Genomic DNA, 26,638 nt, shown 5'->3' with positions numbered 1-26,638 from the left:
AAATTATTAAATATTTTCTATAATTTTCTTTTTATATTACAACAATTCAATAAATTTATTTAATTTATATAAAAACAATATATAAAATTTAAATACATACATACTTAAAATTTTATGAAAATATAATTTAAACTAAAAATTTATATTTTTATATATAAAATATTTTGTACATTCCTCAATATTCTCTTGGTGTCAATTTGAATTTAAGCGGTGATTCTGGTATATATGTTGAATTAATTTTATATTTTAATTCACCATAATTATATTCTACTTTATATTTCCTAAAAATCTGCAAATAAATAAGAAATAGAATAAATGAATAAGAAATAAGAAAATAATTTGTGAAAATTGCTGGTAAATAAAATTATAAATTTTAATTATAAATATAGTATAATTGATTGAATAAAAAATGTTTTTAACTGTAGAGGTAAAATTAAAACAAAATAACGAAAGAAAAAAAAATTGAAAGAAAAATTTTCATTTTGCCTCTAATTTTATTTGTCAATTTAACATTAATTAAAAAGATGAAGAAGAAAATTGGAAAAACATTTTGCATATAGCAAAAACATAAAAAAAAAATTGAAATTAAAGGATCTTCTATATTAAGATTATCCAAGGTCAAATTAATAATAAAAATAAATTAAGCATTAATAAATGACCCTTTTATATATTTTTATTCTTTTATCGTATTTTCCATCATTTTTCCCATTACTGATATCTTCGAAAGTCAGGATTCAGGAATGAATAAAAATAAATTTATTTATATTATAATTTTTCATACATATAGTTTGTATGTTAAAATTGGCCAGTTTTAATAGCCGCTTTATTATAATTACAAGGTTAATCATATAAAATTTCCTTAAATATTTTATATAATCTTAATAATAGAAATAATGCTGCAAATTTATTTTTTTTTTTATTACAATTTATTTTTTCCTCTTGGATTTTGTAGCCATTTTAATTCAAAAATTTTGTCAATACCATAGAAATGACAATTAAAACTTGTTTTGAAAAAATTTATATGAGTTTACGAATCGGATAATAAATTGAATTTTAATTGCATGTCTTTTTTTTTAATTTATTTTGGAAAATATATTTAAATAAATTTTCTCTTTCCATATCAGATATTTAAAACTTATTCTTAAGTTGCATTATTTCAATTATGATTTCAATTTGAAATTTAATTATTTTCTTTTAAATAAAATTAAAAAAATATTTAAAGTATTTTTTTCAAATGAAAACCAACTCACTAACTTTAATTATAAAACTTTTTATAATAAATAAATTTAATACATGAAAAATTATATACCAACAAACGTATATATATACATGTATACATATATATGTATATATGAAATATCATTACATACCTTTGCTAATAATGTATTTAATTCAATTTCTGCATATCTTCGACCAACACACATTCTTCTACCAAAACCAAATGGTAAACTAACAAATGGATGAATTTTTTCTTTTGTATATGGACATAATTCATCTTAATGTTTTTAAGAGAAAAAAAAATGAGAGCAAAAATAAAAATTAATCTTAATTATTTTAATATTTTAAAAGCATATTTTCATAAATATTATATTATAATATTTTACTTATACAAGTAATAATAATAAATAACTTTAAAACTCTCTTTTTACTATTTTTTTACCTAACTTATTGTATATGTAAAGTTTATTATAAATTTAACAAACCAATTTGAATCATAGTATGAAGAAATTTATACAAGATTAAAATATGGGCAACAAAAGTTAGTAATTATTACTAGAATTAAAAAATTTAATGGCATCTATATTAAAGGTACCGTTTTGCAAATTTCAAATTTTTATTCATTAGTTTAATATTAAATTGCTTCTTGAGTCTTATATTTTATATTCAAGCACTTTTTTAATTTTTTTTTTTAGATCAAAATGAAGAGCTAGAGCCATGAAATAGAGCATATAGTTAACGCTACGTAATGTTTTAAAAAATACTCGCATAAGCCCCTTTTGGGTCCGCACATTTCTGAGTTTTCTTTTGATTAAAATTCAAGGTTCCTCAAGTTTGGTCGTATGGTTTAGTTACAAAGACCTTGAAATACGCTTCAGGAACTTTTCCATAAACCATTTTTACCCATAAGTTTCTAAAGATAATTCAATACATATGATCAGATAGCTTCGACGAGGTATACAATTTATGTTCTGAGATATTTTGAGAAATCCATTCTTTGAGTTCACAACCTCCAAAAAGTATTTTTTCACTGTCATATATTTGGTTCCAAATCCCAATTCAATCTATCAAAGACTCATAATTTCTTTAAAAAATATCTAATATACTTCGGTAGCATTCTGAAATCTTCGGGAATTGTAAAGTAGAATCTATTTTACTAATTATTTTTTTTCTTTTCATTTCTGTTTTGTGCCATTTTAATAAAATTCGTTTTTAATTCTTTTTTAGTATAAATTCAGATTTTAAAATTATTTAATAAATCATTTAGTTGTCATTGTCACAAATTTATGCTGTTCTATTTATAAATTTATAAATGAACAGACATATATATTTAATACTCATTCATATGGACATATACTCGTATACTGAATTTATTTTATATGATTTATGCATAAAATAAGTACTAGTTATGTATTTTCTAACTAAAATGAAAATCTCGTTTTCTCATATTTAAATTCATGTGTATTGTTCATGCCTACATATTATTTCAAATCAATTTCATCAATTCAATTGCACCCCTCATTTTATTTAAAGTCATTTACACCATTTTTTTTTTAATAATAAATGAAAAGAATAAAAAATGGATTTAAGTAAAAAGTAGCAAAGGATATTTTAGCGCACAGGTACACAATGCCATAACGAACAAAAAAAAAATAAAAAATCAAAGTAAATGTTATATAAATCATATTTCGGTAAAAAAAAGGATTTGTATTTTATTGATGAACTCAAAAGAGAATACATATTATAAAAAATATTTATTTATATGCTCAATAATGTATGTAGATTTTCACAAAAGAACATTGTTAATATAATAAATATAAGTGCATATAAGTATGAGTTGGTATGTGAAATAAATAATTTAACTTACTAGCTTCATTGAATTTCATCCATCTCTCAGGGACAAATTTATTTGGTTCCGTAAAATATTTTGAATCGTTTGATACCACCAAATGAGGAAATATTACATGCGTCTACATACAATTCAACGATCCACAATGATGATGATTGTTGTTATTTTTATATGCGGTATTTAGTCAATTATTTTACATGTTTTGTCATTTTGATATTGTTGGGAAGGTATTGGGGTTTATATGAAAAATTTTGAGAAAAAAGAAGAAAACAATTGAGAACATAAGCAAAAAAAAAAACGCAAACATGAAAACAAAATTAAATTAAATAAAAAATTTATCGAGAACACAATTTTATTTTTTATTTGCATTATTTTTATTTTTTGAGTGACGGCAATAATAAAAATATCGCATAATTTTTTAACAAAATAATAACAATAAAAATTGTATTTTTATATTTACCCCTTTTGGTACTTCGAACCCAGCAATTATTGAATCGGTTTGTAAACTTCTACCATTTGCAATTACAACCGGATACATTCTGTGCATACGTAATTTTCCCAATATAAATGAAAAATATACAAAGAATAAATCCAAATGTTAAAATAAAGAAAAAACAAAAATGAATTGTAAATTATCATATTTTTACAGTGTACTAATAAACATTATAATGTATAAATATTTAGGCAAAAATATCACTATATGTATATATACAATGTTGTAAACAGAAAATATTATATGCAAAAATGTATATTGTAGTTTATTATTCAATTTATATTAATGTTGCCAGCATTTTATATGTATGTTTTGTACACTGTGAGATTTCTCCACAGAATTGCTTATATTTTATAGTAATTGCTATACTTTAATTATAGTACAAGATTTCAAAGCTACATAAGCAAGGCTTAATAAAGCTTATTAATTCTTTTTCCTAGAAATTTTAAAATTTAAATGTCCAACACAATACAATTGCCTATACATAATTTTCTTTCTGTTTCTTATATATTTCTAATACAATTCTCATTATTTATCCAATTATTTAATATTGTCGTAATTATATTGTGTTTTAAAAAATATTACTGCATATATTTTTATATATATTTAGATAATTATGCTTATTAGTAATTATTATTTTTAAATTTATTCAATATTTTAATCATTAATAAATTTTTAAAAAAATCAATAAAGTCATATAATATTATCTTGTTAAATAAGCCCCGATAAGTATGCAATATTTTACAATAATATTAATCTTAAAATTAAACGCTTGTGTTAATCAAATTAAATTATTAAAAAAAAACTATTTATAATAAACTTAATTCATTCTTCCTTTGTGAAGTACATTATAGTTTTTTCCCGATTCTCTAACTTATTTAAGCTTTCAAAATGCAATAATTTGTAAGATCTTCAATTTAAATCAAACTTGATCACTAAATTTAATTATACATAATTAATTTATTAAAATAATATACATATTGGTGGTAACATTCTCTAGCAAAACATAATATTAACACATACTACGTACATAAAAATTATGAAATATTACCTTAATGTTTCTTTAATACATGCCCGCAAATATGGTATTTTCTCTAATGCGTTCTGATCAATATTTGCTTTTTGATTTGGAAAAATATTTTTCAATTCATTAAATAATTTTTCTTGTTTGTCGGGATTTTTACTCAATTGATATATTGTGGACGATGCTGCAACTGATGTCTAAAAGTAAAATATGAAAACAGAAAATATTAAAGAAATTGTTTTTATTTTATTTTTCTTTAAAAATATTTACAAAGCATTTATTCATAGAAGTTTTTTACTATTTTATTTAATAGTGAATATATATACGAATGTGAAGTGAACTATTTATGAACTGACTTCTCCTATCTGTATTTATGCTTCCACATGCGTAATGTAATGTTCCGGAAAATTTTAATTGAATTAAAAAAAAATAAATTTGAGAAAAGAAAACCGCAAAAAGATTTTCTTTACGTATATGGATATTACATATGTAGGCATGTATGCCCTTAATAATTATATAACTCAGTATTTAAATCATAAAGTGTTTTGATTATTAAAAATTCTTAATTAAAGTCATTAAAATTTATCATCAAAAGCTACTCTTGTTTCTGTAAAAAAAAGTAAGTTTTTGCGTTCAAGGAAAAAAGGTTTTCTTCCTATTCATTATTTAAGAAAAATGACTAGGTGTTCATATATGTATTCTAAAAGTAGTAGTCCTAAAAACCAGTTAAAAAAATGTTTTTTGTATGAAATTTCTATGAATATAGTCTGGCTTTTTTGTTTTGTATGAATTTGTGAAAGGGACCTTCTAGTCATTTACTCAATTTCCTTTTCAAATTAAATATAAAAAAAAAGTTTTTTCTTTATAGTTTTCGTGAACTTAATAGGAATTCTACTAAAGAGCTCAAACATTTAGTTTTAAGTCTGCTTTTTAATTGTATGTATGAGATGGTTTTCAAAATTGCGCGATTTTAAAATTTTCCTTAACAAATTTTCATTATGATTGCTCTTATTTTCGATTATAGTTTAATAATAAAATTCTTTAGAATTAAGATCAAATTCTCGAATTAAGATCAAAGTTGGTAAAGTATTAATAAAAATTAAATAGTGTTTCACAGAGTTCTAGTCATACTATAATCTAACAAAGTAGGTGAAATACACAAAATATCTGTGAAATCTGTGGAATATTTGATGTGATCGTGGAATATATTATATTATATTTTCATGTATTAGTTCTATATTTGAAATTTCATGTGGAACTTTATTTTTTTGTCTACCAGCACGATAATAATATAAAAGATGCTAAAACATAATAAAAAATATTTCAATATACATTTTTGAATTTCCCGTCTCTTGAATTAAAAAAAAAAATATTGCGTTTAAATTGAAAATTGTTCATTGAAATTCAAAAAATTCAAACTTTACGGTAATTTTGCAATCATTTGTTTAGTTTCAATTTCAATTTCAAAGTGTATAGAATAAATTTTACTTCTAATAATTTATAATTCAAAAAAAAAATTATTTTTTCCAAAAAAGAAATTTTTTTTTTTTGAAGAACGCAATATTTTTTCATCCATAGCTTTTGGTTTTGTAAATATTTATAATAAAAAATTCTACGTACTATTTTCATTGTACACAACAATTTGATTTTATGGTTACTTTTTGCTACTTACAGTCATATTTCGACTAAATAATATAAGAAAATTTTTTACTTGAATAAGTTTTCTTGAATTTTCTTTTATTTTCTTCAATTTATTTGCTGCTTTCCATTTTTGAGCAAATTTCAAGTTTTAAAAGAAAAATAATTAAAGTTTTGAGTTTGTAATTTTTCGATAATTTTCTAGGATACGAAAAAATGAATCGTTTTATATGAAGGTTTTTAACAATTTGTTGTCAGTTCTATTTTCATATAAAATTTCAGGATTTCACTGTATATTATAATGAATAAGAATAATCATATATTAGTATTTTTTGTATATTATATTTACCGTATCAACTCCAACTAAAAATAAATCTAAAGCTAAAACTGTTGCAATTTTATGATTTTTAGTTTTTTCAATAATTCTCTCAATAATTGATATATCGGATTCATTCTTTTTATGTTTACATTTTTCTGATTCTGCCATAGTTTTGTTTATATATTTCATACATATTCTGTAAAATATTAATATACAATAGATTTAAATAGAAATATTGTACTTTTATTAAAATAAATTTATTTTTTTTAAATTTCGAAATAATAAATTTTCTTACTCTGTAAAACTATCTAAAGCTGAAACATAACTCTTATATGCTTTGGTTGAATAAAATTTCCATATTGGCATTTTTAATTCTAATTCAAATATTGTTGTAAAAAATGTATTAATTTCATTAATTATCTGTTTTGCTTCATTTGTTTCATTTTTTGATAAACAACCCAAACGTGTATCTAATGCAACACGACCAACAGCTATAAAATAAAAAATGAAATTTTAATAAATTCTAATAATAAATTATAAAACAAAATTGGAATTGATTGTAATTTTGAACTTCTGTACAAATAATTGAGGTCCAATCTAATTTTATTGAATTCTTATAAAATTTTATTAAAAATGTTTTGGAACCAACTTTAGAATTTTTGATAGCTTTCATATCAGAATGTTACAAAATTCATGTTGTACAGTATTCTTTTTTTTTTTTTTGAAGTTTCTTGAAAAATCTATTTATTCCACATAGTTTATATCTACTTGTAATATATGTACTTGTTTATATTACCAGTTCTCCAGGTGTACATTATTATAATCAAAATTGTTTGTGTGAATTTTGTATTCAATATAAAATTTTTCAGTTCTTCAGCTAACAATCGTACACATTTATGAAAGTTTTATAAATTATTATAATTTCGTGCCCATTTTAAATTTATGATGTATGTGAAAAATAATTTGTTTAAATTTTCATATTTAATCTTGGCCAACTTATTAATTAAAATTTAAATGAAAAAAAAAATATTTTCTGTAACAATATTTTAAAATTTCCAAAACTTTAAAAAAAAAATAATAATTAAAATTTTCCAATTATTTAAATTAAATTATGCGTAAAAATTCAATGCTTTTTTTATTATTTAAAACAAAAATAAAATTTTTAAAATGGAAAACTAAAATTATTCGAGAGAAAAATAATTATTTTTTATAAAAATTTATACAATTTTTTTTTCCTTTAATGCAATTGAATTTCTGATATTAACATTCTATTTTATATAACATATACATACATACGTTCATTTGAGGTTAATTCTCTATTTAAATCTAAAGCAAATTTTCAGTTTTTATATTAAATTACATAGATTCTTTGTAATAATTTTAAAACTTAAATTCACGTTAGAAAAATGATTCAGCTTAAGATTTCAATAAAACTTTGTTATAAAATATGTGTTTCATAAAATAAGAAAAATACATACATTATATTATACAAACGTATAAATTTAATAAACATTATTCTCTATGTTATACTATAAGATCCTTAAATGTACATTTAGTATATTGCAAAATTTTGTGGTTAAAAGAACTAAGAATTTCTGAGTTTTTTTTCTGTTTTCCAAAACAGTTTTCCGTTGAAGATCTGTTTCTTTATGCTGTATAACATTATAACTTTTATGTCCTAAAGATTTAAAAGGTATAAAAGCTTTATAAGCAGATAAATGGTTTGCATGGATATATGGGTCGGACACATAGCCGGTGAATATAAATTTTTTTTTAAATATTATTGAGAATGTAGTAAAAACTAAAAACGTGCGTGAATTGTAACAAATTTTTATCTTTTGTTTTATAGTTTCTTTTATTTTTGATTTCCTCAACATTATTATTATTATAATTAAATAAATACATAATAAAAAAATTACATTATACAATTGAAACTATTTGGTTAACCAAAATAATTCGAAGTTCTTTATACATTTAAAAATTTAAAAAAAAAATGGTACAAATAATGCTATAATCCCTTTAAAATAAGGTTAAAGGTAATGAGTATAAGAAGAAACACAAAAAAAGGAAAACAAAAAGCAGGGGAAAAAAATTAAGGAATGTAATTTCAAGGATTCCAAAATTTTCTTATCTTAGTAAAACGCAAATAACTTGGATAAAAATCTAAATTAAATATTGATTTTTTTTTCATATTCTTATATTCCATATATTTTATTTCTGTTGTATTTTTCTTCATTTTTTTTTTGATTTTATGCGTAAAAAAGTCCCTACTTTTTTTTTAATTTAAGAAATATTTCAAGAAAATAGTTATATATTTTATAGCTAAATATTGTACGTATATATTATAGCTAAATACGTATAAATATTAGCAAACATTTATATACATACACTCAGGGGCGGACATACCATGTATGCAAAGTAAACATTTGCAATGAGCGCCGGTAAACAGGGGCGCTATTGAAAACTTGAAAAAAAAGTAAATTGTTTTCCAATTTTTCCCATTACGTGTTTTCCGAAAATTTTTCTCTTTCTTTTTGGTAATTTCACTGACCACTGTAAACATTGTGAAACAAAAAGCTAAAAGCTTAATTCCAGGCTTTAATTATTTGACTAAGCTTGCACTCAGCATGATAAAGTAACAAAAAAGTGATTTATTATGCGTAATGTGCAATATTTTTTGAAAAGTGTTCGTTATTTGAAAAGGGGGGCGGGCGTCGAACTGCTAAGAACCGGGCCTGCATATAGTAATATGCATATTTTTTTATTTTCTTAAACAAAATAAATTATTTTAAAATGAGAACTACAACCTTTTTTTACGAAGAAGTAAAACATACAAATAGCAAATATTGTGTTTCTACAATCCCACTATTTTTCACAATATGTTATATACATATGTATGTACTTATTATATATACTTTACCACCTACACAAGTTTAGAACAAAAAATTTACGTATCCTTCATAAATGTTTGTGTAATATGTAAACATTAAACAAATAGCAATGTATTTAATATAAAATATGCACGCACAATTTTAAGATAAATTAAAAAACGTATACACTATGTAGGTTGGTTATTAAAATTTACTATTATAATCACATGAGAAAAGAGGCTATTATAACAATTGAAAAATACAATAAAATAATAAAATAAATGTTCAAAATTATGAATATTTTATTATATCTTTTATAGTGTATATAAAATAATTTAGAAAAAAAATACGTTCTAATGAAACTGGATTAATACTCGTAACTGCATATTACATATTATATGGGAGTATAAATACGAAAATAATTTGTATTTTGTATAAAATTTGTATTTTGTACATGGTAAATTTTCAATAATTCTATCCTTAATTAAATTTTAAAAAAATTGGTACTCATGTACGCATTTCAATAAAATACAAAAGATTTTCTTAAAAATTTTGACTGAAATATGGAAAATTTTGTGTTTAATTTTCTTTACCAATTCTGCAATTAGAGTTGAATGGTCAATATTAGCAACAAATTTCATTCCCACAGCAATTTGAACGTCAAATTGCATAATATTTAGTTTTAAATTGTCAATTCTTTACTCATGTTCAATAATTTAATTTAATAAATATTTTGGTACCAAAGTCTTTCTTTTGTAATATGGCAAATTCAATTTAAATCTGGAAACTATGCAAATCACACACAAAATGCCAGAAATAAAAGTACGTAAAACTAATTAGCAAAAAGAAAAAAATCTTATTATGTTTTTTAGTATTATTTCTTAATAAATTTTATTGTGACGTCCTCGAAAATACTATAATGTTTACTTTAATTTTTCTATAACACACTGCATTAGTGTATTACTATTGCATTTATAAGTTTCAGTAATTAATTAGGTTATTAATTTTTCAACATAAGCTATAGGTATGTACATAATATGTTTATTATTTTGAAAAAAAATTCTAGATAAAAATTATAACTTCAACAATACGTAATACTTGATTCGAATCGCTATACTTAACAACGGGTAATTTATTCTCATAAATTTCTCAATTACGAGTTTTTTTCATTTTCTATATACCGATGCAAAATTTTTATATAGAAACTCTCTATAGTATAACTTGATAGTTTTAATAGCCGTTGTTTTCATTGAAAAATTCTATAAATTTATTATCATGTATTTTATTTTCGATTGACAAATAAATTGTGATTTAAAATAGATGTTTGTGAAAACAATAGAAAAATTTCAGAAAATGTAATTTTAGAAATTGATTCACGTTTTTTTGTTTTTTATTTTTTTTTTGTTATTCGTTCATTATTAAAAGCACATTTTCACTCTTCACCCATTATTATACATATACAATTTTCAATTTCGGGAGTGATTTAACCTAGTTTTTTTCCTTCCTTTTTTTGATAGGGAAAATTTAAAATAGTGTACTACACGGAAATAATCAAAAACCATATACATATACATAATATATTGCATTTTTAGATAACTTTCATTTAATTTATGCGAAAATAATAGCATTCTATTTGTACTAAATTTAAATTTTGATTGAAAATTTGAATATTTATTTTTTACTCTAAATTTAAATTGATATTTTATTCTCTGACAACATATACAGAATAACGTGTAAACAGGGATTTTTCTTTTCTAATCTTCTTCATATAGTATATGCCTCTACGTGTTTACATAAATGATTTCTCTACATATGCATACATATAGAAATCTACATACTTTTATATCTTTACCGCTATAAAATTCATATAGAAACCAAATTTTATTTCTATCTTAAAAATATATTAAAAAAATCCAATTAAATTCCAATTACAATATAAGGATTTAGTTAATGCAATGGATCGTTTGGGATATAGCATTACAGTTAATCTTAAAATTGTGTATTTTTTAGAAGAATTTTGGTTAATAGCAATTAATTATAAGATTTACTATAAAATTCAAGTCGAAAATTTAAAGGCGAACCTCTATAGTATAAGTGTTTTGATGAAATCTAAAAAATGTACAGGAATTTTTTATCATTATAAGTATGTAAAATAAAGAAAAATTGTAAAAAAGAAAATCCCATTAAAATATTGAAATATTAAATTGTTCGTACAGGTTTTCTATATTTGTATGTATTTCAAGCAATTAAATTTCTAATAATATGTATGTATAGACAATACGTATAAAGCATTTTCCTAAACAAAAAATTTAGGTCAAAATATTAAGAAAGAAAATTCGGGAGAACAAAAAAAACACATGGCGTATAGTGACCATTATCTTTTTTTTATCTCTATATTATTTTATTTTTGGTTTTGTGCTTAAAGGACCCAAAATAAATCACATACATACAAACATTTATCTATCTACTCTTATACATATATATATATTTAAATAAAATTATATCGATCGGTCATAGATCATTTTATTCTTTCGTCATCGAAAATTAATTTTACCGGAGGACCTCTAAATAAAAAATTCCGAAAGAAGAGCAAAAAAAAAAAATTTATAAATGAAATTAAAATAAAATTTCAAAATTTTAGGTACCCAAACTATGTACTTATCCTATAATATACATCAATTCCATCATAACATGAAAAGGGAAACGAAAACTAAGTGGTTGAAAAAAATATACACTAAAGTTTTAGAATAAAATAAAAAAGAAAAACGAAAACTTACATTCCAATGCCCATTTGTATAATTCATGTAAAAAATTTCCTGGTAATTCGTCATTTTCATCACGCATCTCATGAATCCTTAAAAGAAATACACAAGCACAAATACAAATGAAAAAGTACGCAAAAAAAGAGTGTTTATTATACAAAAAAAAAATAAAAAAGTAAAACGTGGAATGAAGAAAACATTCAACGATATAAGGGATTAGAAAACAAAAAGTAAAAAGTAAAAATAAAAAATAAAAACACCTTACATTCTTGTGTAATATAAAGAACAATAAAAAAATAAAACAATAATACACATGCTTATGTATATATATATATATATACATATATATATATATATATACATATATATATATATATATACATAAGCATATACATTTATATATATGTATATAAAGTATATATATATATACTTTATATACATATATATATATATATATGTATTAAAAGTACATAAAAAATATATATATATATATGTATATAAAGTACATAAAAAATATAAAAAGCAACCGAGGACACACCTTTCCATAAATTCATCGGCAATTTCATTTAAAGGTTGAATATATTTTTTAGCCATTTGTGGTTGCAATAAAATATGTTGTACTTCAGATCTAAAATTTTCCCAATCCTTGCCGTGTCTAAAAGAAAATTCAAAAAAAAATATATATATATAACTATATATTCTTCTATATACTTATAAACATATATACACATTGTATAATGTTCGTATGATTATGATAAAAATATTTTGTTATATAAAAGAAAATAAAGGTAAAGAGAAAAAAAGTGGTGAATGAGATTGTATGATTGGTGTTGCCAAAAATTCAAAAAAAAAAAAAAAATTTTATTAAAAATATTTTCTAAAATTTTTAACATTCAACCAATTTAAATTTTGTATTCTACACATTAATTAACATTTAATCAATTTGTTATACTCTTATACATATTGGTATTATATAAATGTAGTTGCGATATGACAGGAAATTTTATCGATATTATAAATTCTAGTCGTTAAAATTTTCAAAGAATTCATTTGTACCAAGTTATAAATTAAAATATTTGACTTTTTTCCGAAAACTAAATTTGTGAAGCATTTCATGTACAATATGAACCACTACTTTTAAATTTACGCACTCTCGTAAGACGTCAATTAATCTTAACACAAACTATTTTATTTCATTCTATCAAAACTATAATTCTGCTGCAAAATATTGATAGGGAAATGGAGATCCGACTGTAATACACTTGAAAATTTTGACCAGAATTCTAAAAAACCATAAATATAATATTAATGAATTTAACATCATATCAATTCAATGTTAAACGCAAACTAGTTCTATGAAGCCATTATACATTTGTATCAATCTTAATATGAAAATTCCTGCAAACTAATAATTTTCAGTAAATTAATTTAATTTACTACATTATAAAATTTTTAAATTTTTTCTCTTTGGCAATTCCATATACACATATACAGTAATATTATTGAATACAGTATTAATATAGGGTAGGATTAAAAAGGAAAAATTCAAGCTTAAGTAAAAAAGAAGAAAACCTTCCAATAAACATCACATGAAAATTAAACTTTAATGCTTTAACCCCAAAATACAAATAAGAAACTGTATATATATACGTTAGTAAAGGAAAAATATAAGAAAAGTTGAAAAAAAACAATATAAGTATATACAGGTATACAAAGAAAAACAAAAATCTTATAATTTATACAGTTAACATTGACAAAAAAAGAGAGAAAAAAAAGAGGAAAAGAAAAGGTGAAAAGAAAAATTACACTTCACTTACACTCCAATCAATCCACCTGTGTTCCCAAAAAAATCTTTACGTAGTTGACCTTTATAATGTTTTAGTGATGGCATAGATGGTCTGTAATATACAATAAGAAAATTAAATTAAATTAAATTTACTCTCTTTTTTCCTTTTTGATTTTTGTTATTACGTTTTATTTTATATATATATATATATATATATAGATATACGAGTAGTAAAGTTACTGTAATTTTAATGTTATACTTACTTTTTATCTTAAATTATAACTCGTATTCATATTATATGATTGTAATCCATATAATATGTATGTAGTATATTTTGTAACAAATACAAGAAAGGGATATATAGAGTGGATCACAAAAAAACAGTTTTGTCACATCCACACTTGTTATATTAAATATGAATCGAAAACTTGCCTTTTTTTTTTATTCAGTATAATTCTAAGTCTTCTTTAAATTATTATTAATTTATTTTAAGTGTGGAATCGATTCCCAGTCATATATATATCTCCAAGTTCTTTTAATATATATCGCTTTAAAAAATTGTCAAATATTTTTGTTTTTATTACTTTAAACGGTAAGATAAAGAAATAGTTGCTATTTAGTTGTTGTTATTTAATTTCCCTAAAATATTGGACCTGTATATGGTTCAATATTATAGGGTAATATTTTTTCTTACTTTATAATTGTTCATTATTGAAATATATACCGTATAGTATATATGTATATCAAGTTTAACAATATCTTGTTTCCTTTAAAAATTATACGCGCTTCGATACCCATATGCAGGTGCTCAAAATATGATTTATGTGGCTTTCTTTTCACCTATAAAAATGCCACAATTACAACATATCGAAATAATTTTTAATTTCTTTGCATTAAACGGTGACCACCCTAAAATTTCCATATATGCACAAAAACATATACTTATGAAGTACATATTTAAAAGGTAAAAAAGTACATATACGTTTAAATATAAAAGTACGTGAACTTATTGTAACGTATTTATAAGAACATAATATGACACATTGTGTATAAGTAAAAAATTTAACCAGGGGAATACTTTAAGAATATAGTTCCTCGAGGATAAATTTTTGTTAATTTTATGAAACAGTTTATTGAAAAACAAAAATCAAAAGTACATATACATATGTATATATTCATACAGCCATACACATAATATAATATTTTAAATGAATTTAAATTACTTGTACCTTTTGTTTTTTTTTTTTTTTGTTTTTCTAAAGGTAAAAATATTATTTCCTTATTTTAATTCTGAAATCACTTAAATTTCATAAAAATAATTTATGAGCATATAACAAATATAATTTTAAATATGTTTTCATTATATAAAATTTTATATATATACATATATACAAACATATATAATATGATAATACTTTGGGGATTTGAGAAAAATTTCATTGAATATTAAATATTAAATAAATGCATTTTTAATCTCAGTAAAAAATCCGCCCCATCCTTTTCGTAATTCTTTTTGATTTAAAAATCAAAAAAATTTAATTTTTATCTTTTTTCGTTAAGAATAATTTTTGCCCAATTATTCATTTTGAAGAATTTATATTGATTACTGCTCGTTTAAATTAACAAAAGGTCTGTCAATATTGTCGAATAATTTTAAATTATATATGAAAAACCTTAGCATTAAGATTAAAATACAATATAACATTAGATAACTTAAATTTTTCTTAAATTATTTCGTGAACCAAAAAAAAATTGATAAATTAATTGAACTTATTAGGAAAAGTGTGTAATTTAGTGAAATGTCTACAATAAAATCTTGAAATATTCTTTATGTTTCTCAAATGCGTTTCTTATCTTTAGATTACGCAATCTTCTGGTTCTCATCTTAAGATTATCATTTTTAGTTTATGCGAATTTTTAAAGCAGTTAGATTAAAGAAATAAGTGAATGTATCATAATTTGTATTGAGATGTAGTAGCTACATAGTAGCTAAAACGAGCACTTTTTATATTTAAGATGCTTGGATCTCTGCATTTATTGGTATTTCATTCTATTTTGCCATGAATTGTAAATCCGTAAAATTTCAAGATCTTCGAATTTAAAAAGTTTTTACGAATGCTTAGTCTCGCACAGAATCTAATTTAAAATGCGAACAAAATAAGAAAATTCTATTAAATTTCAACCAAACCAATTCAAGCATTTGTTGAAAATTTAAAAATTATGATCAAAAAATGTTTGGCTTCGAATTTGTTTTTTTTGCACTTTTCGTCCTACGTAATTTATAAAAGTTGGTATATACATAATATGTATTAATATAAATATAACAATTGTAATAAAAATTAAAAATATAAAAAAAAATTTTTTTCTTTCCTTTTTCTTTTTATTTTCGCCTAAATGTATGCATATTATTTAATAATCTCATAAATTTAAGTAAAAATAAAAATAAAAAATTCTTTTTGATGCATAATATGTATAATATTTTTTATATTTATATATATATAAATATGTATATATAACTGTATCTGTATAATACAATCCGATCAATGTATAATAAAAAAAATATATAAAATGAAATTATTTTTAAAACGTAAAAATCTGTTATATAAACAAATAATCCATTATAAATATATGAGTTTGTATATATACATGTATAGCATAGTAAAAATATTTACTCAAAATAATTTATTTTTAAGAATAAATAATTCTTAAAATCATGTAATAAATACTTATTTTAATTATTATAAAAAGAACGTCAGAATAACTTTTGAAAAATAAATTCTGTTTTCAATATTCTATGGTGAAAAGGGAAACATGTACTATTGCAAAAAAAAATTTTTTTTTTTGGAAATATTCATAAATTAAGAAAATTTATCGTTTTATTATAATTACAAATTTTCTAAAATATTATTGTAAATTTAGTTCAAATGTTATACAGAAAATATTTTTTGTTTTTAATTATAAAGAATTTTAAATTTTTCATAATTAAATGAAAATTTTAAGTTTTATTGACGAAAATATAGTGTAAATTTGTTTTGTGTTATACTATGACGGTAAATGTTTTTATTTTAATATTAATGATTCTTGAAAAATAATTTAATTTTTTTTAAAAGAATGAATGTTGAAAATTAATTTTGTTATATGTACTCATAATATAATTATTATAATTTTAATAAAAATTTTGCATTATCATCTCAATTAAATTAATATAATTAAAATAATTAAAAATTTATTCTATGAATTCGAAGAGAATCATTAAAGGTTTTTAATTAAGAAATTACTTAATAATCCCTTGATAAATTATACTAAAAAACAAAAAAATTTCCTACGTTTGATGATATCATATAATAACACATGATTTTCCTTTTAATGTTATTATCCACATTATTATCACTATTAGTTTAATTTTAACGCAATTGTACGCAGTACAACAAAATGTGCTGCAAATAGGACGATTCTAATACAAAAAATATCCTTTGTTTTATTTCCAATTTGGTTTTACAATTTAGAACACTCAAAATTTATCAAAATATTTTGTGAAAAAGACAAAAAAAAAAACGCAAGATTATTGAATTTATTTATATATGTAATCATATAGAAAATTGAAATGTATAACACGTGTCCATTAATCAAAAGTTAATAACTCAATTTTTAGTTGAATTAAGTGTCAATATATACTAATAATTCAATATTACAGGTGTAATATTGAAAAATATTAGTATGATCATATAATATTGGTATATATAAAATTTGTTGTAATTGTAAATTTTATAATATAAGCTATTTGGTACACCTATCCCCCTGAATCAAAACGCTTTAAATTATTACATTATATGATGGTGCTTATTAAATATAATTAGGAAATTAATTATTATAATTTCTAATTTCTTGTTGCATATCGGTAGGAGTAAAATGAACAATCCGAAAAAGAATACTAACATAATGGTATTACAAAGCTAAAATTAGTCAATTAAAATTTTTATCGTTGCATTTTTTAAATAAATAGAGGCTTGACAAAATTAGTTTTTAAAAAGAGTACTATACAAATTTAAGATTTCATTTGACATTTACTTTTTACTCTATACATAGTGATTAGTTTGGAAACAAAATTTTCTCTTGATAATTTTATTACAATTCTATTTTATCTTTCTCATTTTCAACCATTTTGTTTTGGTCACTTTTTATATCGTTTCGTAATATTCACAAGACTTGTTATGAAAAATATTTTTGACACTCATGTAGATCATAGTGCAGTAGGTGTACCTAGATTAGAAATATACAAAATTCATAAACAACAGACATTATACATATATTTAGGTGTGTTTGCACATATTATAAAAAAAAGTACTTTGAAGTGAAAATAAATGCTTAAACCATGAAAATAATAATTTTTGCTGATTTCATATCTAATGATTCATTGATATATTCTGTATATTAAAACTACTGTGTGCAAATACACAATATACACATATACATATATATATAAACACTATTTTATTGTTATATTTATTGTATATTAATTTTTTCTTTTCATTATACAATTTTCCTTTTTGAACTTGTTTTATAGACAGATATTATTTATAATAGAAATATTTTTCTGTATAACTTTATTTTCTATTACTTACCTATATCTACTATATGGATACATAGATTTATGTATATGCTTAAAATACTGTCTGTAATCTTTTTTACCTATATCAATGTATTCTTATTTTATTTTTGTTAAAAGGAAAAAATAGAATTTATTTTTGGAAATATCTGTTATACATAGTAACATAAATATTTGAATTTTATACAATCATACACATAATATGTATCCATATATGTATGTATATATCAGGAGAAGGAGTATATAATAATAAATAAGACGATAAGCTGAGGTCAAAAATTATAACATTATAATATTGTCATAAATTTTATATTGTGAGTTGTTCACAATAAATGTAACTTCATCATACTCATTTGAATTATATGGCCACTCTTATAATAATAATTTATAAATGTTGTGAATTTTGTAATTTAAAATATTTATGAAATACAATTCTATATAAACTTGATGACATCTAGATAATTTTAATTTCTCCCAAAACATTAAAAAACAAATTTTTTTTTTCGTTTTATATCGTTTTTGGCAATTTGGGAATGTACATATAAACATATAAAAAATTTTATGAGACTTATATTATCGTTCCTATATATATAGGTAAATAGGTATAGTACGTATGTAAGTACATACATAAATTCATATACATATAACTAAATAAAATATATATATATAAAAAAATATAAAAGGACGATGGAAATATAAAAAATTGTCTTATTACCGTCAATAAAATTGAAAAGAAAAAGTAAGGAGTTCAAATATGGATTTAGATTTTAGATTAATTAAAATTCTAAAAGGTATTGAATTAAATATGTATAAGTATATGTGTATGTGTATATGTACAAATTTTATAAAATGGATGAACTCAAAATGTGTTTTAAACAAATTTTAAAGTTTTAAACTACAAAATTTAATAATCAAAAATCAATAATTATTAAAAAACCACAATTGATTTTAGTAATTATTATTGTTATACAACTTAATGTGTATAAAAAATATTTTTATTTTTACCTGTGCGGTAAAGTTTCTTCCTGTTTAAAAATATTTCGTATTTCATCGCCATCAAATACAAATAAAAGATCAGCATGTCCAATTAAACCTTCAACTTTAACAATTCTTCCATATACATTAAATAATTCTTTCATAATTTTATCTAAATCACTGATTTTGTATTGACCTGCAAAGAAAATGTATTGCAAAAAAATTAAATAAAAGGTTTTATACAAATTAATTTTTTCATGCTTTTTGATCAAAGACTTTATTAAATAAATTTTTTTTAAAATATGCGAACTATAAGCAATAGAAATAAATGATTATAATTTTTTATTGAATTGAAAGTGAACCACTTTTTAAGTTTATAACTTGAACATACATATTTCTATAAAAATTTTGAAATTCGTTGCAAAATTCTCAAGTATTAGGAATTTTTTAAATATATGAATTTTTTATACATATGTATACAAAGTTTTTGCAATTTCAATTAGGTCAAATAATTCAAGACACTCTAATCTACTGAAATCTACCACTCAGAACCTATTCATCTCTTATGTATACATTTTTAATCTTTTTGATATTGTGAAAAGTTTTTATGCCATTTAATTTCCGTAATGAATATTAAAAACGAGTAACCCCAATACTCGTAAACCCAATTTAATAATATATATATTAAATAAAAACAAAAACTCAATTCGTAGTTATTAATTCACAATTGGAGCATAAAGTATTGACCTGAAGTCAACTTAGACTAGAGGAAATTAAAAAATTTAGAATTTTAAAATAAAATAAAAAAAACGCTTAATTGCAAATTTTTCTTTATTTGCAAAATTAAAAACAGCAGATAAACACATACTAGCTTTTCATATCGCATAAAGAAATTTAATTTAAGATTTTATTATACAAAAACAAGAAAAACATATAAAAAATTATGCTACAAGGTAATTTATAATTAAAGTTGTCTACCTTAAAGTGAAATTTTACAAATTTTCTTTCCTTTCTTTTACTATAATCGCATGGTGTTGTTTTTTAATGACATTTTGATTGTTTTTCATCAAATCTAAAAATATAAAATGTGTACTTTCACATCACTTTTCAAATAAAGAGGGGTATTTGTTCGAATTAACAAAAGATCAACTGTACAAATTACACTTGAAATTTTATTAATCCACCTATACATTTACGAGAAACAATTTCTTACATGCGAGGATGGAACAAAAATTTAGGCTATCTAATGTTCTGAAAACAAAAACCCATGAAAAATGTTCAAAATGTTTTCTCATAAAAAACGATTAACAAAATAAAAACCATAACTATCAAGTTTAAGTTCAAGATCTTATTTTTACAAAAAATTTAAATTTTTATACACAATTTCTTGAATTTATTTTTTTTTATACGAATTTCTTATTCTTTTTTTATTACGAGAAAATCCCAAAAGAAAAAAAAAATTATTTTCAAATTAATTTAATTTTAATTATTTATTTTAGAAAACAGCTTATAGGTACTATATAACTCTTCTTCCTAATTACTTTATGCCCCACATCTTAAATGTAGAAACAAGAAGATTAAAATAATAAACTTTTTATTATAATTAGCATTTTATGTATAACACAACGAATACAAACAACTAAACATTGAATAAATTTAAATAATATTGAATTTAATGGATAGAAAAATGTCATTATAACATAATTTATTTTTAAAATTTATGTAACTAGCCTAAAAGTGGGCAAAGAAATTCCAATGCATATAATTAAGTATTATTTAAATTTCACAGATAACTGTGAGAGCAAAAGAGGAAAAAAAATTTATTTTGAATTTTTTTTTTTGTTCAATCCACTCACTTATAGGAATTTTAAAATAAATTTTTGAAAAATTGGTTGATTAACAAATCAACTTGACAATATTGATACTCGTAATTCCAATACAAAATTTTAAATTTATAGGAAAATTTAGTTTTATAAAGTAGTGCAGTAGATTAACTTTAATTTTTTTTAAACTTATCAAATCCTATTTCTATACAGAATGGAAATGAAGTTTAAAAATATTTACGCCAAAATTAAAATGGGCTGGGTTGCAAATTGTCTCAAAAAACAATTGTCTCAAATTGTACATAATAATTATTAGAATATTGATTTCTTACAAATATTCTTCTATATTTGCTTATAATTGCCTTCTTTCATAAATTATTCATTTTATAATTTGAAATTAAGCATGACTTTTCTATCTAGTTCATTCCCCCTTGGGGAAAATTACGAAATTCGGATGAATATTTGCTTAGTTTTAGTTTATACTGTGTTGTAAACGGTAAACTAAATATTAAATAATTTTCATAATATATGTATATATGTACATTTGTATGTACTTATTATCATTTAAATAAATCTGAAATGTTTATTATAATCATCAGCATCGCTCATAAAACTTAAAGCATAAAAAAAAATTTATGTTAATTTAATTTTACTATAGTATGGTTCATACAATTTTACAGCACAAATAATATGCAATAGGTTTTAACACTCGCAAGGTATATTTTTGTAACATTAACAAAATAACGCTCCAATATATGTTGATATACGTATATTATTGTATACATATAAATTTATAAAAGTAACATCACAACTTAACAGTTTTGCATGTATAATTTTGTGAAAACTTGTTGACTGCATTTCTTTTTTATTTCTCTTATAAATTTTGTGTGTACTTTGTACAAAAAGGGTAACTATTGAATGACATTCTTTACTATATTTTCTTCAATTATATTATGTATTTGTACAACTTAATATGCATACATATGCGATGCAAGTATAATACACTATAAAAAACTTTTTTTTTTGTATTTTGAATTGAAAGAGCGCTTATTTTTCTTTCAACGATTGAAAATCATGGCCTTAACCTTTATCATATACTAAAATATGAATTTATGAATGGAAAATTTTTTAAAAAATTTCTTTTAAAAATTATAATTTACATAATTATGTATATGTATATATGTATATTTCCTAATATGAATCGTTTATGTATGCATTTATATAATATTTTATTTCTCTACAAATTTAATATATAATATCTATAATCACATAATTCACATAATGTCACAATATGGGAAAAATTTTGTTCATCAATTTCTTTAGTTCATATTATAACGCACGTTTTATGTTATAATTGAACCACTTTGAAAATTAATAAGGGTTTTAATTCTATATAAGGCCATTATACTCCAAACTTCATATAATTTATTTGGCAATTGTTGGAGAAATATGCGATAAAAATAATTATACCAATATTTTAAAATTGTTGAAATTTAAAATTAATTGATTTTGTTCAATAGATTTAATTTAATGTTATTATAGGGCATTTTTTATTCAATTGATGTAGCACAAAAAATATAAAGTATTCAAATTGAAATAGTTTCAAAAGCAATTTTCTACAATTATTACTAATCCTTTCTTCGTCAAAAGTAGAATTTATTGAAATTAAAGTAAAATTAATTATAAAAATATTATGCAAAATATATTATACTTTTTTTCTATGAATTCGGCAAAATGCTCGTAATCAATGCCATTAATTTGTACCATTAAATTTGTAGCATTTTTTAATTAAATTAATACTATTTAGAAAGCTTATACGCTCATTTATACGTTCATATACATACTTTAAAATTATAATCTATAATCATAATGTTTCTGTTGTTTTTCCTTTATCTTAATAGATTAAGGGCCTGATCGCTTAGATCGCTATTTTACTCAGTAAATGCGAAGAAACTGAGCAACTATCTTATATAATATGATTGTATAATGTAATTTGAGCGAGGAGAATTATTCGATGTTGCTTTACATCTTTTATCCTGTTAAAACCTGAAAACTAGTTTATGTCCCTATAAAATTACAACTTTTTATAGATATTTATTATTTTACCCAGAGTTCTTAATCATATTTAATAAATCTAATTTTCTCTTTTATTTAAAATTTTAGTTTCATTTAGTAGCTTAATGGGTAAATTCAATTATCATAAATATAATTTTCCAAATAATTTTGAATGAATGTACGGCCATATAATATAATGTATAACGTAAATGAAAGCTATTGTTTAACTTAAAAGAAAAAACCTTGGCTAATTCCATTTAGAATTTACTTGAGTCGGATCAAGTGCATCTTAAAATAATAATAATAATTACTAAAGTATACAACACATACAATTAAACAAATTATTTATATGTATGTGTATATATTATATGTGTATAATATTTATATAAAGTACAGGCTCATTGAAAATTTTTAATCTGAAATTTTTTTTTTGGTATTTTTATACATATAACATTTTTTTTTATTCTACATATATACACACATATTTCGAGGATTTATTATGACGTTCCATAATAGAAGGTCTTATAAATATTTTACATTCACATTCATATAAATATAATTTATAGTTTTCGCACAATGTTTATTACTACATGTGTACACTGACATTAATATATAAGTGAACGAAAAAACCGCAAGGTCATTTACAGAGGTTACTTTTTAATAGAATATTGCAATTTGCAAATTCTATATACATAAAATATGTGTATACCTAAATATTTCTATATACTAAAACATTATACAATTAAAATAGAATTTGAATGCCAAGTTTATGATGCGAATTACAAGAGTTTTATACTAAAAAGGCTAAGGTTATCATTTAAAAAATTTTTGTAAATATTTTTATTTAATATTTAAATATCAAAAAAAAAAAAAATTTTTTTTTTTCAAAAAAATTAAAATACCATAGTGCCAAACTTAAAATTAAAGACCTTGAATTTTCTAATTGTTTTATATAAAATTGAAGTATGTAAAATATTATACATATACATACTTACATAGGTACAAATATTACATTTTTAACTTACCAATAATTGGTGCGAATCTCCATGAGTTCCCAATAAAAGGTAAACCTTTTGGTCCTGGTATTTCAGAAAATGGTTTAACATTTCTATTAGAAAAAAATTAAATTTGAAATTAATTTTAAAATTTATAATTTAATGTGAATATTAATTTTATTAATAATTTTCATTTAAAATATATTACAGTTATTTTATACATACATACACTTAAGGGTATTAAGTTAAAGAATTTTTTTTTCATAATTTAAATTTAATATTTTAATGAAGATACCAAAATTTGAGACCATAACGAATTCTTTAATTTCGAAAAATAATGAAATAAATTAAGTGCAAATTTTCTTTTATTTGATTTCTCAATTCGTTTGAATGACTAAAAATTTTCATAATATAAAACTAAAGCATAATATCCATTGTACTACGTATTTGTGTCGATATTCCTAGTTGAATCTTTTGTTTCAAGTTGGACATATTTTTTTTAATTATCAGCTAACAACATGTTAATATTTAACAAATTAATATACTTGTGTATATGTACATATGTACATATATTTTCAATACTTCTGTTTTTTTCGTCTTCTATAAATACAAGCATTTAATTATCTTTTGGTCTCAAAAATTTTCAATTACATAGTAAAATAATTAATTTGTACAAATCGAATTTATTAGGTGCGTTCAAATCAAATTCAAGGTCGTTATATGATTTTAAATATCTATTGTTTATTTTGCACTCAAATGTTTTGTTTTCGTTTTGATTTTTAAATTTTTTCAAGAAAAAATATTTATATTTACAAACATAATATAATATATAGTCCTAAGAAAATATAGATCTTGTAGTATCATAAAAATAGAATAATGTTGTCGTCATTGTTGATTCACTATAGCATGAAAAAGTAAAGTAGCATCTACGTAAAGTAGCATCTTTATAATACATGTATACGTATAATATGTATATAGATATATAGGTACGTGTACTTACTAATTTCAAATGTTATAAAATACAATACATGATATTACACCCATTTACAATAATTTCAATTTGTACGTTATTTGTTTTTTTATGCTTGTATTACTAAGAGTTTTAAATTATTTAATAAAATAGAAATAAACGAATAATTTATTAGAATATGACGTATACTAAAATTTGTATCAATTGTGCTACAATCTTATATAAAATTGTAAACGTTTTGTAAAACTTTAATGATTTTTTTACAATACGGATATTTGTATTTCAGACTACTACCATATTTCAATTGCAAAATGAAGTGATAAAATTATTGTACCTTACGAATATCGGGAATTTAAAAATTCTTCCTTAAATTCTAAACTATGTTATATTTTACTAAAAATTAAAGAAAAACTTTTACTTTGAAAATAAAATAATGTTCAAAATTAAGACTTATTACTTCTAAATCTTTAATTAATGAAGAGCACTTTCAATTTTCTTTTGTTATAAAGTCAATTTGCTTACAAAAACAATTTGTTTACAGGCATTTTCTAGGGCAAAGAAATAATTTACTATTCATGCCATCTCTATCCAGATATATTATAAGATTAAGTGGTTTTTATTAAAAGAAAAATATGAATAGTTCATATTTTTCTTTCTGCATAGATATATAAGCCTACATCAGGTTTTTTGTAAATATGCACATAAATTACTAAAAATGAAAGAAAATATTTATTACAATTTACATGTGTATAAATGTTTGTATATGTACATAGGTATGGATGTGTGTTTATAAATTTGTGTACCCAAAATGCTCAGATAAACGAGATTTTTATTTTCCTTCTATTTTTTTTTGTTTTTGCTTGTTCCCTTTATTTTTTCCTCAAAATAAATATTTATTTTTTCTATTTTAAACCAGAAAAAAAAGAAATCAAAAATCGAACAAAATAAAAACTTGAAAATTTTTCCTTACCTTTTTTCTTTGAAAATTGACGTTGTTTGAATCTCTTGTGGTAAAGCTGCTGCTGCTGTAGAATAGGAAGCATTTTTCAATAAAACATAACTTTTCCTAAGACATTTGGTCATTTTTATATTATTGTTTTTTTTTGTTTTAAAATTTGTTCTTGTTTTTTTAAATAAATCTTTACTTTTTTTTACTTTTTTTTTCTTTTTGTTTATTTTATTCAGTAAGTACAAATTTATCGAATAAATAAATCGATATTACATGTGCTGTTTGAATAAGAACAAATGGTTTTCG

The 26,638-nt window shown here is 21.5% G+C and overlaps 2 protein-coding genes across 4 annotated transcripts in view; one reads left to right on the top strand and one right to left on the bottom strand.

Moving 5' to 3' along the window:
• LOC129611228 (G protein alpha o subunit) overlaps nt 1–26,638 on the top strand; it is an 88,253-nt gene that overhangs the window by 31,522 nt on the left and 30,093 nt on the right. The window lies entirely within an intron of this gene.
• LOC129611226 (probable cytochrome P450 49a1) lies at nt 3–26,638 on the bottom strand. Its single transcript, XM_055524242.1, has 13 exons — nt 26,354–26,638; nt 24,444–24,526; nt 19,571–19,736; nt 13,991–14,071; nt 12,712–12,828; nt 12,189–12,265; nt 6,837–7,032; nt 6,572–6,737; nt 4,612–4,781; nt 3,528–3,606; nt 3,086–3,188; nt 1,371–1,495; nt 3–289 (listed from the first exon to the last, which is right to left on the bottom strand). Exons 1-13 carry the CDS (start codon nt 26,464–26,466, stop codon nt 176–178), a joined length of 1,590 nt encoding a protein of 529 aa, XP_055380217.1. The 5' UTR covers nt 26,467–26,638; the 3' UTR covers nt 3–175.

This window comes from Condylostylus longicornis, unplaced genomic scaffold (assembly GCF_029603195.1).
Source record: "Condylostylus longicornis isolate FDR11 unplaced genomic scaffold, ASM2960319v2 ptg000048l, whole genome shotgun sequence".
NCBI lineage: Eukaryota > Metazoa > Arthropoda > Insecta > Diptera > Dolichopodidae > Condylostylus > Condylostylus longicornis.
The sequence above is the reverse complement of the archived record's forward strand: the minus strand, read 5'-3'. Positions and strand labels throughout refer to the sequence as shown.